We start from the raw sequence: 18,281 nt of genomic DNA, 5'->3' as shown, positions 1-18,281 counted from the left end.
CTGCACTATGCGGGCATGGTCAAACACAGAAGCAGTACTCTTTTTAAATTTTATTTAACTTTATTTTATGTGCATTGGTGTGAAGGTGTCAGACCCCCTGGAACTGGAGTTACAGACACTGTGAGCTGCCATGTGGATGCTGGGAATTGAACCCAGGTCCTCTGGAAGAACAGCCAGTGCTCTTAACTACTGAGCCATTCCTTCAGCCCTCCAGCCCCTGGAAGCAGTACTCTTGCCTTAGGAACCTCTCTGTTCTTTCCTTTCTTTCTCCCAGTAATATGTGAACTTTCCCAGTATTAGAGCTTCTCCCCGAGTCCTGACTTGACTGCACTTGTTATTTTATCGTATGTGTTTGGGTGTTTTAGTGGCATGTTTATCTATGTGCCGTGTGCATGCCTGCTGCCCACACAAGCCAGAAGAGGGCATCAGATCCCCTGCACGGGAGTTACAGAAGGTTGTGAGAAACCATGTGAGTGCTGAGAACTGAACTCTGGTCCCTCCCCCACAAGAGCAGCATATGAGGCAACTCTCCACTGCTCCCCCACCCTATCTGTAACACTTGATTATCTTCTAACTAATTACGTATCTGTGCATCCTCTGTGCATTGCTGTTTCTTGCACTTTATAAAGTATCCGGCACACATGAAGCACTTCACATATACGTATTGTTTGGAGAACAACGATAAGGGAAATACCAACTAATTCAAGTGTAACTTTTCACTACTCTCAGTCTGTGGGTGCAGTACCCACCAGTCCAGAGGCTGACTGACTATATTGATTTTTAAAACATTCACTTTTTACTCATTTACAAACCTTGCCACTAAGTATGGTTTGTAAACTAAGAGCATTTTATGTTCTTTTTAAGTGCTAGCCTTTTGATACCAAGCCCATTTACAACAATGTATAAAGAATGACTGATTTTTATAGGGCTCCTTAATAAGTATCTCCAAGGGTTGGGGATTTAGGTCAGTGGTAGAGCACTTGCCTAGCAAGCGCAAGGCCCTGGGTTAGGTCCTCAGCTCCAGAAAAAAAAGAAAAAGTATCTCCAAAGCACAAGGCCAGGTGGCTCGTGATAAAGCACCCCATATTCTTTTTTTTTTTAAAGATTTATTTATTTATTATGTATACAGAAGCGGGTGCCAGATCTCATTACAGATGGTTGTGAGCCACCATGTGGGTGCTGGCAGTGTTCAAGACGGGCCTGAGATCTTGTTTGAATGCAAAAAAGGTACTGAGAAGTCTACTTGATAAGGTCCCTCGGTGGACTAATTTGAGCAGCAGAGAATAATGACGCAGGACAGGGATGTAGTCCAGTGGGAGAGAGGAAAGAGAAAGGGAGAAGATTAGTAGGGGAGAGAAAGAATAAAACTTCAATGAACTAAAGCACACCAGACACAGTCAAGTTCATAGACTCACAGTCTTATTAGAAAAGAAAGAAAATCAACCACAGTGGGCCCCACTGGAGACTGCTAGGGTACCAACCTGTTAGAAATTTGATACATGATCATTTACCTTGCTATAGTTTCTAAACAGGTTTTAAAGCAAAGTTCTTTAACAAATGTAGAAAGCATGAAAGAATTAGGACCAGTTCACAACTTCTGGAAACGAATTTTATTTAAGACAAGGTCTAACCATGTAGCCCAAGCTGACTTGAAATCAAGCTTGCTAAGTAACCAAGTCTAGCCATAAACTCCTGACTGTCCTACATCAACCTCTAGAGTGTCAGGCCTGCTACAAGGATCCACCTCCACTTTGTTTCTTTGCATGAAACGATGTTTCTGGGTGATCATGTAAGAGGTGCAGCTTGGACAACTGGACAAGATCAAGAGAAAACCCTGAAAGAAATGCATTACAGGAACACACCTAAACCCTGAAAGAAAGGCTTTACAGGAACACACCTAAACCCTGAAAGAAAGGCTTTACAGAAACACACCTAAACCCTGAAAGAAAGGCTTTACAGGAACACACCTAAACCCTCTAAGAAAGGCATTACAGGAACACACCTAAACCTGCAGTTTATTCTGAATATCACTAAAAGTAGAAAACCAGTCATTATTCAACACCTAAAGTGAAAGGACAGAAGAGAGCTAGGAGATTATGTGGTACGACACAAAATACACATGATCAGTCAAATAGAGGAGTTGGACATTTTACGAGACAGCCCAGCTTCTTAAGCAATAGACTACAAAGGAAAACAAACAAACAAACAAAAACTATGGGGCAGGCAGAGAGAGGCTTACAGATTATAAAAGACCTAAGTAAGATAGTTACATATAAAGTCCTAGCATGCTGTAAACAGGCTTAATGGGCTATTCTGGTGAGAGTGTGAAAGACCAAAGTACCAAGTCTTATTGTATCACAATTTTTAAAAACTATAAAAAGATATTTTAGGTGCCTGTAAAATGCTAAATATGCCTGGCTTAAATTATATGACAGTAGGCAATAACTGTCAGTGTTCCTGGCAGTAAGGATAGTATCAGAGGTAAACTCCACATTCACTCTAAGCACAACCTAGGGAAACAGAATCTAAGCAAAGAGAAGTAGGTTAAGAGAGAAAACAGAAAGCTAAGTATGGTGGTGGCTCACACCTTTAATGCCAGCACCCCAGAGGCAGAGGCAGGTGGATCTCTGAGTTCAAGGCCAGCATGGTCTACAAATCAAGTTCCAGGACAGCCAGGACTGTTACACAGAGAAGCCCTGTCAGAAAGGGAAAAAAAAAAAAAAAGAAGAAGAGAGAAAGTGCTTTAAGATATGGTGTTTTCCCTGCTGGGTTTCGGTCTTACTTTTATCCAGTTATTCTATGCTATGCTCTCATTCTTTTCTTTTGGAATGGGACTGTTTAGTCTGTGCTACTGTGTATTCGAAGTAAGTAACTTGTTTATGATTTTATAGGGGTGTACAGCTAAGAGGCTGCCTCGAGTCTTTTACGACACTATGACTTTGGACTTTCCAACAACAGTGTAGGAACTGTTAAAAAGACTAGGAGGACTTCAGAAGCTGGACTGAGTATTTGACACTATGGATGGCCATGAATCTCTAGGGCGAAAGCACAGAAGGTTATGGCTTAGAAGTGCTATGCTTGGATATCAAGTCGACAAGAGGGGCTTTATTTACACTGAATATCAAATGGACAGGCTCTGGGATCACCTTGGATGGAAACAAATTTCTAGGCGTGTCTGTGAAGGGCTTTCTAGATTAAGTAAAGTTAAATGGAAAGTCCAGCCTAATTACAGAGAGATCTGAGCACCAGCGTTCACCACTGTCTGCCTACTGACTCTGGATGCAATATGGCAGTACCTGTGCCCGCCACCCACTCCCTGCCATGACAAAATGTAAATCAAAATAAACCTTCCTCAAGTTGCTTCTTCTTGGGGATTTTGTTACAGAAACAAGGAAAGTACTAATACCGAAGAGCAAAGGGAAAGAAAATTGAAAAAGAACATCAAAAAATAGCAAAGAATCAGGCAGGCTGATGGACACCAGCAACAGCAACCCTGGGGGCAGAGTTAGAAAGACTGTGAGCTTGAGGCTATCCTGAGACCCTGTCTCAAAGACAAACAAAAAATTTTAAAAACTCAGCATGGAAATTCTACTCATTGGCCAAGTCCCTAACTCTACACTTATGAAGTAAGGCTAGGAGGCGGGGCTCGCAGGGAGCAGCTGCAGGAAGTCAGAGGAAGCCAGGTCCGTTTAGGGGTTCCAGGCTTCAGAAGATCCTGGAGTTCCGGCTCCAGTTAAAAGGAGCAGCTTTGGTGACTATCCCGGAAAACTATACCCTTGGAATAAGGGCTACCCTGTAAGAGTAAGGGCAAATGAAAACGGAAATGGAACCACCCTAACAAAGCCTAATAGGGCTGCAGCAGGTTGAAGATGCTGGCCTGCAATTTAATTGCCTCACAGAACTAAGTGCCCTACCGAAGGCAGTAATCCCGAATCACTGCAGGGATCGCCCTTCCTGCCAACACTCAGCGAAAAACTGCATGAATGGAAAGAAGCAGAACCCACAAGATGGTCAGGGGGGGGAGGAGTTTGCTATTGGGCCTGGAGACTGGAAGCCAGCATCCAAATTCACATGGTGGAAGGGGATTGGCTGCTACAAGTTGTCCTCTGGTCTCCACTTGCATGCCACGGCACATGCACACACAAAATAAATGAGATGGATATTTACAAAAAGTTAGCAAAAGCAGAATCTGAGATGATTCGGATGTCTGGAATCAATAGGCAAGGACTCAACTGTCATTGCTACATTAAAGAACACTCAGGAGATGAGCAAAGGGATGAGAAGAATCTGGAAGGTAAGATACATAATTAATAAACCTAGGCTAAAACTGCAAAGAATCTTAAGAAGTTATTAGGAGCTGAGTGTGAGAGCACATGCCCACACTCCCAGCACTCGGGAGCCTGAGGAAAAAGATTCAGTGTTCAAGGCTAGTCTGGGCTACAGTGAGCCCGTCTCAAAAACAGAAACAAAAAGCAAACAGTATCTGTGCCCTTAAAATAGGTATTATGATTAAGCTGTTTAAATACCATTACCTATAAGAAAAACACTAAGTATTGATGAGTAAAATAATATACTACTTGAATTTGATTCAAAATATTTAAAATTGAAAAAGTAGAATAGTTGGGAAAAAGAAGAAACACAATCATTAAAATTCTGATAACTGTCAAAACTGGGCAATGAGGAAGGACATCAGGTTATCATAGGATTCTTCTCCCTTACACGTAGTCAAAAATGCTTACAGTGAAAATGGGTTCTCACTTGTGTATCTGTGTTCACTAGTAACAGTGCAAGCACCAAACTGTGGAAACTCAAGGGTCTAGCACCACACGGACAGATGAAATGTGCTGTTGATGATTCTGACACACGGACATCATGTTAAGCGAGATAAGCTGGACCCGAAAGGACATATACTGTGTGAGTCCATTTACATAATGTCCCTAGAGAAGTTAAACTCAAAAAAGGAAGACTGACGCTTGGGAGGTGCTGTGGGGGGCAAACAGCAAGGCACTGATTAATTGCTACAGAGTTTCCACTCTACAGAACCCAAAGTTTACAGATGATGGCACAACAATGTCATAATTAATGTTAATGAAAATGATTAAAATAATTCTGTGTACTGGATATTTTACAATTTTTAAAAAAATGGAATGCCAACTGAAATACCTTCAGGACATCAAAATTTGAAAATAGACTGAGATGTGATATATTACTCTCAAATACAAAATTATAATCTCTTTTTAGAAGTCAAATATTCCTAAAGGTTATGACTAAATATCTTTTTATGTCCTTATTACTTAGCCAAGAAAAACTATATTTTCCTAAAAGGGTTAAAAATAGTTTGGAAAACCGTCAGGGAAAGTATGTATGTATACACATATATGTACATGTATACACATATACATACACACATACACATGTGGAACTGACACATACTAAATTCAGCAAAAATACTTGGCTTGGGCATGGTACACATACCCGTAATCCTAGCACTCAGGCTACGGCAGGAAGATGGTGAGTTCAAGTGCAGCCAGGGGCTGAGGAGGTGGCTCAGTTGGGAAAGTGCTTGATGTGCAAGCATGACAACCCGAGTTCAAATCCTCAGAACCCATGTAAAATGTTAGTTTTAATAGATGCCTGTAATCCTACCCCAGGGAAGGTGGAAACAGGAGAATCCTTGGAGCTCACTACCCACCTAGTTGTGTTGAATTGGAGTTCCAGGTCCAGTGAGAGACCTTATTTCAAAACACAGGGTGGGGAGGAAGGAAGACACCCACCACCCTTCTCTGGCCTCTGTGCGTTCGTGCACACTCGGTACAAATAACATCCTGATCAGAAAACTGTGAAGGATATTCCAAGTAAAGATGCTTCCCCAAGCATCTTGGACAGATTACAAATATAAACTAGCTTTGTATGTTATTAAGAAAATAAAAATACAGAATAATGACTGAGAACTAATTGGGGAGGAAATAGTTGTTCTTTGATTCAGAGTGTCCAGATAAACTCAATGGTGTGGTTACTTGCATACATTGTAAAAACTTAGCAAATAGCTAGTCTTTATAATAAAAAAAAAGAATAAATAATTTAGTGGGCAATAGTAGTTGTGTTTATAAAGTTGTGTTAAAATGTGGTTAAAATAACACATTTTAAAAAAGTGAGGGCAATCTAGCATGCAGTATGTGCTCAGATGCCTATGTTAATGTCCCTGGAAATCTACAGGGTAACAAGAGTCCTCAACGGAACACTGACCTTATTATCCAGTATACAATGGTTATATGATTTGGTCTTTCCCACCGCCTGCCCTACTGGTAGTCTTTGAATGCTCCATGGCATAAATGAATTGGTTCGTGGAAATTCCAGGGTTTCATGCATATTGGCACCAATGGGAAGTGTTATCTTAAGACAGTGAGAGTGTTCCTAATAAATCATTTACATTTCAGCAGACTCCTCTTGAATTAGTAATTTATTTTAAATGCCTATGAGTTCTGCAGGCGCCCAATGAGCTTGACTTGGTAAAGTGCTAGGTTTAATAACACGGGACCTCAGATAGAAGTCTGAGGAAATGTGCCTCAAGAAATCGTATTGAGGAAGTTTGAATTATGAGTTTAGTGATCTATAGCTTTTCAGCAGAGCTTGGAAGATTAGGCAGAATTGCACTGTCATGGCCGCCCTTTTACGGTGCAGTGGTAAGTAGTGATATTCATTTCAGGATGTCAGCTAGATGAGTAAGCAACATACACTGAATAACCCACTGCAGTGTTTCCAAGTCAAGCCTTTAATGTGCTTCCTTTTCTCTGTACACGCAACTAGAAAATACAAAATGTGTTTACTCCCTAAGTCCAAAACTCATATAACTAAAGTAAATGAATTGAAAAATATGACAGTTCTCTGCCTGACTGGAAATAGCTGCTGTGTGTTAGACACTGTATTAAACAATAAAAGCAAGTCAAGATGGTAATACTGTCAATCAATCTATTTTCATTCATTTATTCTTCTTTCATTCAATAAGTAGTTATTGGGCATGTAGTATCTGTGGGAACTATTCCGAAATTTGACAAGGATCAAAAATTACAAAATCCTTGCTTGAGATATGGCTCAGTAGCATATCATTTGCCAGCATGTGCAAGGCCCTATGTTGAATCTCTAGAACCACAAATGAAAAAAACAAAATCCTTACTCTCAAGACATTTTGGGCCAGGCAGTGGTGGTGTATGCCTTTAATCCTAGCACTTGGGAGGCAGAGGCAGGTAGGTCTCTGAGTTCGAGGTAAGCCTGGTCTACAGAGCGAGTTCCAGGACAGCCTGGGCTACACAGAGAAACCCTGTCTCCAAAAAAAACAAAAGGGGGGGGGAGAAAAATAAATAAATTTTGGTAAGTTCGGATGTAAGCAAACGAGAGCCAATGAGATGGCTCTGTAGGTTGTGGAACCCGATGACCTGAGTTCAATCCCGGGAACATACATAAATGAAGGAGAGAAGAGACCCCATAAAGTTGTCTCTGACCTCCAGGTGCACCCAGGGCATACACACACACACACACACACACACACACACACACACACACACACACACACCATGCACATGTACACACATACAGCATTAAAAAAAATCTGTATGTTAAGGAGTAAATGTGTGACTAAGTATATGGATGAATGCCAATTGATTATAAGAACCAAGAAGAGAGCCGGGCGGTGGTGGCGCACGCCTTTAATCCCAGTACTCGGGAGGCAGAGCCAGGCAGATCTCTGTGAGTTCGAGGCCAGCCTGGGCTACCAAGTGAGTTCCAGGAGAGGCGCAAAGCTACACAGAGAAACCCTGTCTCGAAAAACCAAAAAAAAAAAAAAAAAAGAAAAAGAAAAAGAAAAAGAACCAAGAAGAAAATTAAACCAAAAATGAGATACAGAATAGTAGGCCAGTAGGAAAAACTGAGGTTAAGATAAAGCCGTCTCTAATGAGGTAATGCAGGAAAGCTTCTGAAATAGTGGAGAGAGAAGTGGGACCGGAGAGTTTCAGAAAGAAATGGGGCAATATGAAAGTCTTACAGGGGAGCACACTAAACAGCCAAATGGAGAAGGAGTTGAGAATCTAGGAGAGGAGAGTATTAGGAGAAGACCCTAGAGATGGGGTTATGTGTTGTAAGCCCTAGTAAGGACCACGTCAGTGAGCAAGCTGCAGAAGGAGCTGGGGGGAGACAGCATCAGCAGAGATGCCAAGTGCAGTCCAGTCTCCAGGCCCTAGACATGGTCAGCACCCACACAGCTGGGGAGACCTGACGATCTGGGGAGCTCCCTCCGAGCTCAGCACACAGCCCACCCCCGTGGCACAGTGTAGCGTTATCTTTGCTTGCTAGTCTACCTCTGACACTCAACTCCAATGCAGATGGACTATATGTTATCAGAAATGCTCGGAGACCAATACTAATAGTATAGGTTTTATCAGATATCATCTCTCATCTAAAAACCCGAAATCTGAAGTGCTCCAAAAAACAAAATAAAACAAAAAAGAACTCACACTGGCATTCAAAAGCTTCTGACTGCGAAGCATTTCCCAGTTCAGTTCCTGGGTTAGGCATGCTCAGTGTGCAGCACACCCCCATCACAGCTTCTAGTACATTTACATAACTTAGGAGTTTCTAGTAATTTCAGTACAAAGAAAGCAGAATCACTCACATTGAGTTTGATCTTAATAACTTATTAACACAATATATCAAAAAACATCATCATGTACATAATAAAGAAATAGCAATGAAATTTGTTCTTTGCTGTTTCTCAAGCATACTAAGTCTGAGGAGTCCAGAAAGTACTGTACACATGGCATACTACAACTCAAAAGCTAAACTGACTAGGTTCAAAGTAAAATATTTTTAGTTTAGTTCTTTCACAATAGGTTGTACTTAAATATGAAGTATTGTACACTGTGTATAATCAGAATGTGGCTTTGCCCAGAAAAGCTGCCGGGAGCTGTGTCAGAGAGCTGTCTTTATTTGCCGGGGAGCTCTGGTAGTGCCAGAAGGTCTGACGATATAATTTAGGGACAGTAGGAAAACCCACAATGTGAAACTCAGTAAAGGACTCTGGGTCACCAACGTCAGCTGACCTGAACAGAGAGGTCAACTGTGTGGGCAATCAATCAATCAATCAATCATGCACACATAAAATAAAAATGTGGGCACAAAGGTTGAGCCCTGCTGGAGCAATATTCTGTGTATACTGTCATACACTAGTGCCAGGACAAACATATCCAGGGGAAGGGCACTGAACACTTTGCATCCCCGTACATCTGGCCCCGTACATCTTCCCTTGGCTGATTTTAACTGTATCCTTTCCCTGGAAGAAGGCACAGCTGTGAGTTCTGTGAGTCCTTCTGGCAATTTATCTAATCTGAGTGGGTTTGGGGGGGATTTCTGGACTTGATTTGGTGCCAGAGAGAGGGTGATCTTGGAGAATGTGCTTGCTCTGTGGCAGCTAACTCCTGTAGCAGCCAAAATCTCTCATATGGTGCCTAGTTACAGTTCAAATGCCACTGTAATTTACTCTAAATTCAAAGTTCAGTTCCACAGTTGAACTAGCTACATTTTCAAAGAACAATAAATAGCAACATGTGAGCAGCAGTTAACACAGATGGAACATATCCTTAGACTTTCTCTGACCTTAATGCCTGACACACTTGGTTTTCAACTTCATCTAGACCTCCAGCTTTTGGTATTCTAATGCATGATCGTTTACCCTGATCACACTTGTATAACGTTTGCCGCTGAAGTGTTAAGACCAAACCCAAACAATACTTTATGGCTAATGGCCTCAATATTTGTGTACGCGCATGCCATAAGCCCCTATGTATCTGTCTTATCCCATTTACACAGGAAATTTAGCATGCTGGGAAGTGCCAATCACTCAGTCTTCTACAGAGGAATATTAAGTCATGGCTTTCAGCCTGCAGGATCTACAATAAACTCTGTTTTTTTAAAAAATTAGTTTATTTATTATATTTACAGTATTCTACCTGAATGTATGCCTGCACACCAGAAGAGGGCACCAGATCTCATTCTAGGTGGTCGTGAGCCACCATGTGGTTGCTGGGAACTGAACTCAGGACCTCTGGAAGCTCAGCCAGTGCTCTTAACCTCTGAGCCATCTCTCCAGCTCCCTATAATTAACTCTTTTAACTACTTGATCACTACCTTCCTTATTTGTCACAGCAGCTAATTTTACTTTCTCCTGTTTGAAACACGTCATACGCTTAATTCTTTGCATATGGCCTATCCAAAGCCAACAGATAGCACGAGTACCTGATTCTCCTACCTAAAAAAGATTAGCTGGAACCATATGTATCGTCTACTTCTCCCATGCACAGCCACTTCCTTACAACTATGCCCATGTCTGAGTCATGGCCTACCTAGCCCCCATGAAACCTACTGTATACATTATGGTTTCCATTCAACTACTGTCAGACATATCCTCCTCAATATTGTACCTTCAACCCTAACCTCTAGTCAGGTGTCCTGTTTAAACAAATAAAAACAGAGCAAATGCTTACTTGCTTCTTATATTCAGAGGGTCTGAAATTCTACCTCACTGATCATTTTAACTGCATAGGTGCTGGGAGAAGGTATGAGACCCTTATCTCTGGGTCAGAGACAAAGGCTTTTGGATTTAGGACACAGCAAGTATCACAAAACCTGCTTTAGTTTGGAAGCTCCACTTCCCACAGGACACTACACACATGTGTGTGCATTACTGGGAGAGAAACACTAAGCTTAGAGAACTCAGGTCTGATCTTTTACAGTAACAGACAGCGCAATCCCAGCTCCTATTTGTTTGTTTGTTTGTGTTTTGAGACAGGCTCTATTTTAGCCCAGGCTGACTCAGAACTGAGTCTTCCTGCTTCAGTCTCCTGAACACTGAGATAAGCCTGTGCCTGGCTAACAAGACCTTTGCTTGAGTTCTGAAGGGTGATGCTATCTGTCCAAGGATATACAAACACTCTTGAAATCAAAGGCTGGAGCAACAGCTGTCAATGACTTCCTGGGAGACATTAAGAAGCCAGAGGTGCACATGGTTCACCCAGTGACTCTGCTTCCTGCTCACACTGTCTTCTTGCTTTTCTTCACAGCTACATTTCTCCAAACACTAGCCTTACTCAACGCCTGCACACAGGCTGTCCACGCATACAGGCTTAACTCTGACGTCTGTAGCTCCTTTACAACTCTACTATCATCCCTGTCCGTAGTACTATTCAGTTAATATTTGTAAACCAAATAAGACAATGTATTTCTGGACCTATTACTTAGCCATGTGTAGTGACCCCTTAAGCAAATGCAGTTTTTCTCCTCATACCGACTTTGTGCTCTTACAAATATGCATGTTGTAGCTGTGTTACATAGAGATATAATTTACATGTCATTTCATACAACTGCTTTTTAAATATATCAAGAGAAAAAACATATATATCTCTTCTTTTATAATCACAAAACTACCTCTGCAGTTAGGTCCTTTATCTTTCATATTTTAATCTCGTGGGTAGATTAAATGACCATCTAGAAATACTTGCCTTCAGCCTACAGAACGTCCTTCTTTGCTTCCTAGCTTTGTACGGTAGACCTGTCAGCAGTTACTCTGGTTTTCCGCCACTTGGAAAAATATTTTCCCTTCTTTTTTTGAAAGACTGTTTTGTGAGATAATGGGGTTTGGTGGACAGACTTTTGTCTGAACATTACCCCAGTGCCCTCTGAGTGCCATCATTTCAACCAGGCAGGCAGCTGTTTTCCTTGTAGGGGTTTCCCTTAAGGAGGTGTCATTTTCCTTCGGTATTTTCAGTGTTTTCTCCCTGTGTTTGACCACATCAGTTAGTTCTCCCTATGATCTGTCCATTTGTGGGCATTTTATTTAGCTTACACTTGGAATTTGTGAGGTTCTTGGATATGTGGGTTACTGTTTTTGAAATGTCTGCTAGGTTCACAGCCATCTTTTGTTACAGTTACTACCTCTGTCTCTACACCCTCCTGATACTCCCACTGTGCACAGGAAGTTCCCGACTGTCTCCTCCCACTGTGCACAGGCAGCTCCTGACTGTCTCCTCCCCCTGTACACACAGGAAGTTCCCGACTGTCTTCTCCCACTGTGCACACAGGAAGTTCCTGACTGTCTCCTCCTACTGTGCACACAGGAAGTTCCCGACTGTCTCCTCCCACTGTGCACACAGGAAGCTCCTGTCTCCTCCCACTGTGCACACAGGAAGTTCCCGACTGTCTCCAACTCCTAGAGCTGCTTTTAGTTCATTCTTCTCATCTCTGTATTTCTGTGTTGGCAATCTTAGTGATCTATCCTTGAGTCTGTTTTTTCTTTCCGTCAGTTCAAATCTGTCGATGAACCTTTCTAATGTTTTATTTATTTCCCAGTCCCATAATTTTAATTTTTTTAAAAAAAAAATAATGTCTCCTTTTGGTATTCTCTATCTGAAGTGACATCATACCTTCATTTACCATTGTTGCTTCAATTGTGAGTTACTCTATTTCCGTGGACATCTTCATAATGGTTCTCCAAAAGTTATTCTTCTGGTAAATCTAACATCTGGTGAGTCTAACAGCCAGTTTTAGGGTCTGAATTTTGTCCAATAATTGTACAAGCTTTGAGGTTTCCCGGTGTTGTTGTTTTGGTTGAACACTGGCATTCTCGATGGCATAGTGTAGCCACCTGTGGTTTCTGACACCCTCTCCCACCTCCAAGCCTTGTTAAAACAATACAATCAAATTCTAGCTCCTTCGAAGAAATACTTTCTGATCAGTGCTTTTTTTCATTTTTTATTTTTTATTTTTCTTTTAAGGAAAAGACAAAACAATAAAACCCAACTCCTGACTCAGGAAAGTTTTTTCGAGATGCCTTATTCTATGAGACTCTTCTGTAGACCATCAAGCTGACAGCTGAGGCCATGTCATGAATCTCCTCTCAGATGCCTCTCAGCACAACCTCTACTATTACTGAGGGTGACACCTGAACTCCTCTCTCACTTGCAAATGAAGGCAGGTCCTTTGAGAAGGCTTTGGGAATCTATCTGCCTTATGGTCTGTTTACTATCCCAGGGAAACCTCTAAGTTAGTGGCTTAAGCTATGTCATAGAGTTTCTATTGCTACGATGAAACACCATGACCAAAGAGCCGGTTGGGGAGGAAAGGGTTTATCTGGCTTTCACTCCCACATTGCTGTTCATCACTGCAGGAAGTCGGGACAGGGACTCAAACAGGGCAGGATTCCGGAGACAGGAGTTGATGTAGAGGCCATGAAGAGGAGCTAATTACTGGCTTGTTTCCCATGGCTTGCTCAGCCCACCACCTTCGTATAGAACCCAGGACCACCAGCCCAGGGATGGCACCACCCACCATGGGTTGGGCCCTCCCCACTGACCCTTAAATGGGAAAATGACTCACAGCTGGATCTCATCAAGACTTTCCTCAACAGAGGGTCTTTCCTCTGATGACTCCAGCTTGTGTCAAGTTGACACACAAAACTAGCCAGTACAAGCTAGATATGGGGTCAATGGCAAACTTCTGAGTGGCACTCACACTCTGGGAGCTGAGACTCACCTGGCAAGGAAGAGTGATGTGCATCTTTGGAAAAAAAGGAGCCCCTACTTCAACTGCACTCTTTAGGACACAGCTTCCCCAGTAGGTAACAGGAAAAATGACAAATATTAATGTTCTGCTCTTCCTGGGAAGACAGCCACCTAGCTAGATGCTGGTACTAAGACCCGGCTGGACGGCTAGACTAGAATCGATTTCCACCTCATTAAGCCTGTGTGTACGCATCAGACTCTTGTTTCTTACTGAATTTTCATAGATGTTCTTGGATAAATGTTCTGAATTTTCATAGATGTTCTTGGATAAATGTTTCTTCATTTGCTGCTTGTCCAGAGGGATCACTTCCGTAGACTTTTAAAAATACTTCTCAATAGCTCCATTTGGCAGTAGATGAGAATTCTGTATGAACTCATGCCACAAGTCGTCTCCCACTTGGTCTTTACCATTAAGGCACAAGGAAGCATATGACAAGGCTCGCTCTCTCCACTCACCCCCAACTCGCAGTTCTGGAGGGCAAACCTAGGGACTTACACAGGCAGGACTTGAAACTCTGCTATACCATTCGCCCCAATTTCATCTTCACAACTGTGGACCTCACTCTTTGGAGTCCTTAGGACTGAGTCCAAGAACCATTTGGTAACTTGCCTCAAGCAAAAAAGCAAAGGGGGGCAACCCCCCACACCACACCACACACCCCGCCTGCCGCCCTCACATTCGCTGAGGTGGAATCCAGGATCTCATGCTGCTAGGCGAAGATACTGTCACTGAACCACACCCCCAGCCTCAACACCTCACTTCTCCACTAAGTGCCTCTTCTCTTATCTTTTACACAGATACTTTAGAAAACCAGAGCCACGAGACACCATCCTTGTACAGTCTCCTTGTTTGTCTGGTTCGGGGTTTGCAGCTCTAGCAACCAAACCTAGGCCTTGGCACAGGCTAGGCAAGTTGTCCTGTCACGGAGCTCTACCACAAGTCTGTTTGAGGACTTAGTGATTGCTCTGGGTAATACATCAACTAGATCATTAAAAATTTAGTGACGGGCCAAGGAGCCGGCTCAATGGGTAGAGAGCCTGCCTTGACAGCCTGACGATCAGAGTTCAGATCCCGGAGCCACGTAACCAGTGGGGTGCTGTAGTGTCTGTGACCTCAGTGCCGCTGCACTGAGATGAGAGGCAGAGAGCAGAGAATCACCCAGAAGCTTATGGGAGAGCCAACCTGGGAGACAGTAAAGTGGTAGAGAGCAGAGAGACTCTGCCACAAAACCTGGTAGAAGGCAAGAAGCAACTCCTAAAAGCTGTACTCTGACCTGCACACACGTGCCATGGCATGCATACACCTACACACATACACCAATATTAATAATGTCAATTAATAATATATTTACTCATATAATTATATGGTATGTTGTAACACATAATTACGTGATATTTCCTTTTAAAAATACCAAAAGCATATTCTGCTTGCTTGTGCATTGAGCTACATTCCCACAAAGAATCTATGACCAAAAGAATTATTACCCTTCCTTTTATGATCTGCTTCCCCCAAAAAGCAGGGCACATGCAACGTGCTTGCTTATTAGGATGTCAGGAGCCTTAAGATGCCCCAGGCTCTCTTATTCTAAGATCATCAGTGCTGCTCTGTGAGTAAATGCCTTACTCCAACACAGTTAACAGGCAGCTCAAGGGCTTCGGAGGGGCTTGTTTTTTGTGTACATTTGTGACCCAAATTAAAGTTTTACTGTAGCCTGTGCCTAAGATGTCAGACAACAGTTCACTCTCCAGCAACTCCAGGCAATCTCTTTCTCTCTCTTCTCTCCAAGCAGGCTCCGAGAAACTTCTATTCTCTGCCCTATGGACTCACACAAAGTGGCAGACATCTGTGCTCCGAGTCTACACCAATGTGATACTCCTATATGGAGCTCTAAAGTTTGGGTTCTCCTAGTTTAAGACACATGTCGACCTCCACATTTGTCTTCTGCTAGATTTCTTCATGGAGAGGAAAATCAGTGTCTTGATATGGAGCAAACACCTCCAAAGTAACTGACTGGCATAAAATTATCATATGCACTAAAAGGCTACACTATCTTCTTGACATACAATATTATTCTTCTAAGATTTTATTGCACTAATTTCTTTGAAATGAAGTATCTCTTTCAACACTGTATTTGGATGAAGAGTTTCAGTTCATTGCCCTTAACTTTAGCATAAAATAAACATAAGCACAGTCATTTAAAAACAAGACTAAGAAACACTTGATCTCCTTCAAAGGGAAGGGACGGGGGTGACAGTGACATATCCTGAAAAGAAAGGTGTTTGGGGGTTTTTGAGACAGGATCTCTCCACGTAGCCCTGGAGATCTGGAACTCACTCTATATATCAGGCTGGCCTAGAATTCAGAGACCCTCTGCCTTTGCATTCACAGTGCTGGAATTACAGATGTCCACCACCATTTCTGGCCTATTTTCAAATGCTTAGTTTGCTGGGTTAAGTTTTTGCACTCATGTGCTAAAACTACTGTGTTAAGTTTAGCATTTGTATGTGTGCACGCACACACTCGAGCACACATGTGCACACACACACCCATACCCACACACACACCATATATTCCTTAATTTTAAGTGATACTATACATTTAAATGTATTTTAAATTGGTATTGGTTCTTACAAAAGACATAGAATTTATGTTTGGAAATTTGTCTTTCACCTCTGTTTGGCAGTGTTTATCACTGTAATCACAGAGAATTCTTTCCTCAGTTTTTACCAACTCCAAGTGAGATTTGCCGGGAAGGAAATCTCTCTAAGGTCAAGTGTAACAAGAAACAGTGGCTACAGGGGCAAACCCACCAAGTGATCAGAGCCACTGGGACTGTGTGCTCACAGCAAGGGACAGGTTTCAAGGTTATATTTAAACAAGGGTCAGGAATGCAGGCACTTCCTCACACCAGCCCCCCCCCCCCACCTCATCACCCTTGGCAACCTCAGCTACAGTCTGACAACAGGAATGACCCTCGGTCACATGATCAGCAGCAACATTTGGTTTTGAGATCTTTTATCTTAACTGTTAACGTCTGACTAGAGCAAACAAAACACCTTTGCTAAAGAACCAAACACACTGGAGGGATTGAATTAGCTGAATAAAATCCCGGAAATTACTGTGAAGGTGCTGACCGGCAGCATCAGGCCACAGCTGAGCAAGTGGCAGAGGCAGAGGACAATTATCTGAAGTTTGCAGAGTGTGCTCAAGAGTTGTTTAAAGGATGCAATGATGTACTTACCAAATATTTCCCCTCCGCTAGCATATTCTGTCACCAGATAAATCATCCGCTCTGTCTCCATGACCTGTACAAAGGCAGGAAGGTGACAGTGACACAGGTGACAGACCGACTGGTCCAGGAAGAGAACCAATGATTGACAGCCCTGTTCAAAGAGACCTGCACGGTGGGAGGGTACAGGCAGTATTGTGACGAAGGGAAACTGGGACTCTGCAGGTTCTGACACTCAGGAGACATTTACTGCCTCAGAGACACAGTCCTCTTGGTCCCCAGGTCTCTGATCCGACAAGCAGAAGCTGCTAAGAACTAAAAAAAAAGTTCAATTTCACCATCACTTGAAGCTCAAACTGCTCCTCCTCCACCCCCAGCCCAGGGCAAGAGCCTTAGGGAGAACACTGGGACTAATTTAGGACGGCCCAGAAACCACACAGGACTTGATTTTTAAATGGAAATGTCAACTTTCCTTCCATGGATCATTTATTCAAAGAAGGGGGGAATCCCATAAAAACGCCAAGCCTTTCAATAATGAACCCATTCACTTGTACTTTGTCCAGTCTCTATTTTGCTACTTTTTAAAAATCCACAGTCAGTGCTGTTTTTCTCTTTGCCAGACCCTTTTAAGTCATATGCCTGGATCTATGTCAGGACTACCATACACATTTTAAGCACCCAGGACATAAACAGAAAGCCCAGGGCTTCTAACTCCGTCTTCACCTCGCTCTTGGGAGACACTTAGCACTGGACACCTCTCCTGAGGATGTCAGGGTCAACACAAGTGAGCTGTGGCCACCGAGTGGATCCAAGTGGCCACAATTTAAAAGAAAAGCCGTAAGCAACTTTCATAGTTTACACCAGTATGTCCAAAAACATCATTTCAATGATCTTAAAAAGGTTTAGACTGCTTCAGTTTTTACATTAAAATTAATTAAAGTTAAAATAAAGTTTAGTTCCTCAGTAACTTTGGCCATACCTGGCTCTAGCCACAGGTTACACAATGGACCTGCACCTTTATTACATTGTAGTTCATTAATTACACTACTTGCTGGATGCTTTCTTTTTTCTCTGTAAACATTAACACCATATATGTATAGTGTTGGAACATACACACACCCACACCCACACACATCTTGTTTTGTGTGTGTATGTGTGTCGTTTGCTGGTGGGTTGGAAGGGTTGTTTTTTGAGAGAGGAGCTTATGATACAGATCAAGTTAGCCTAGGACAAACTACATAGTGCAGTCTGGCCTTGAACTTGTGATCCTCCTACCTTAGCCTCCCAAGTATTGTGACTACAGATATGTGGCACCAAGCCTGGGTCTATCCCTTCTTTTTAATGCCTTTATAATACTCCATTATATGAGTATATATTAAGTTCATTTTCCAGTAAAACAGCTTGTGTCCCTTTATAAAAATCTTTATAAACTGGGTGGTATCAACCC

At 42.4% G+C, this 18,281-nt stretch overlaps 1 protein-coding gene across 1 annotated transcript in view; it reads right to left on the bottom strand.

The window, feature by feature from the left end:
- The window catches only part of Sik3 (SIK family kinase 3), a 222,762-nt gene that overhangs the window by 79,229 nt on the left and 125,252 nt on the right, over positions 1-18,281 (bottom strand). Inside the window, exon 3 of the mRNA XM_059267761.1 lies at positions 16,847-16,910. Coding sequence (XP_059123744.1) covers positions 16,847-16,910 — 64 coding nt within the window. The remainder of the gene's footprint in view (positions 1-16,846; positions 16,911-18,281) is intronic.

This window comes from Peromyscus eremicus, chromosome 7 (assembly GCF_949786415.1).
Source record: "Peromyscus eremicus chromosome 7, PerEre_H2_v1, whole genome shotgun sequence".
Taxonomy (NCBI): Eukaryota; Metazoa; Chordata; class Mammalia; order Rodentia; family Cricetidae; genus Peromyscus; species Peromyscus eremicus.
Note: the sequence above shows the minus strand (reverse complement) of the source record. Positions and strands in the feature narration are given on the sequence as shown.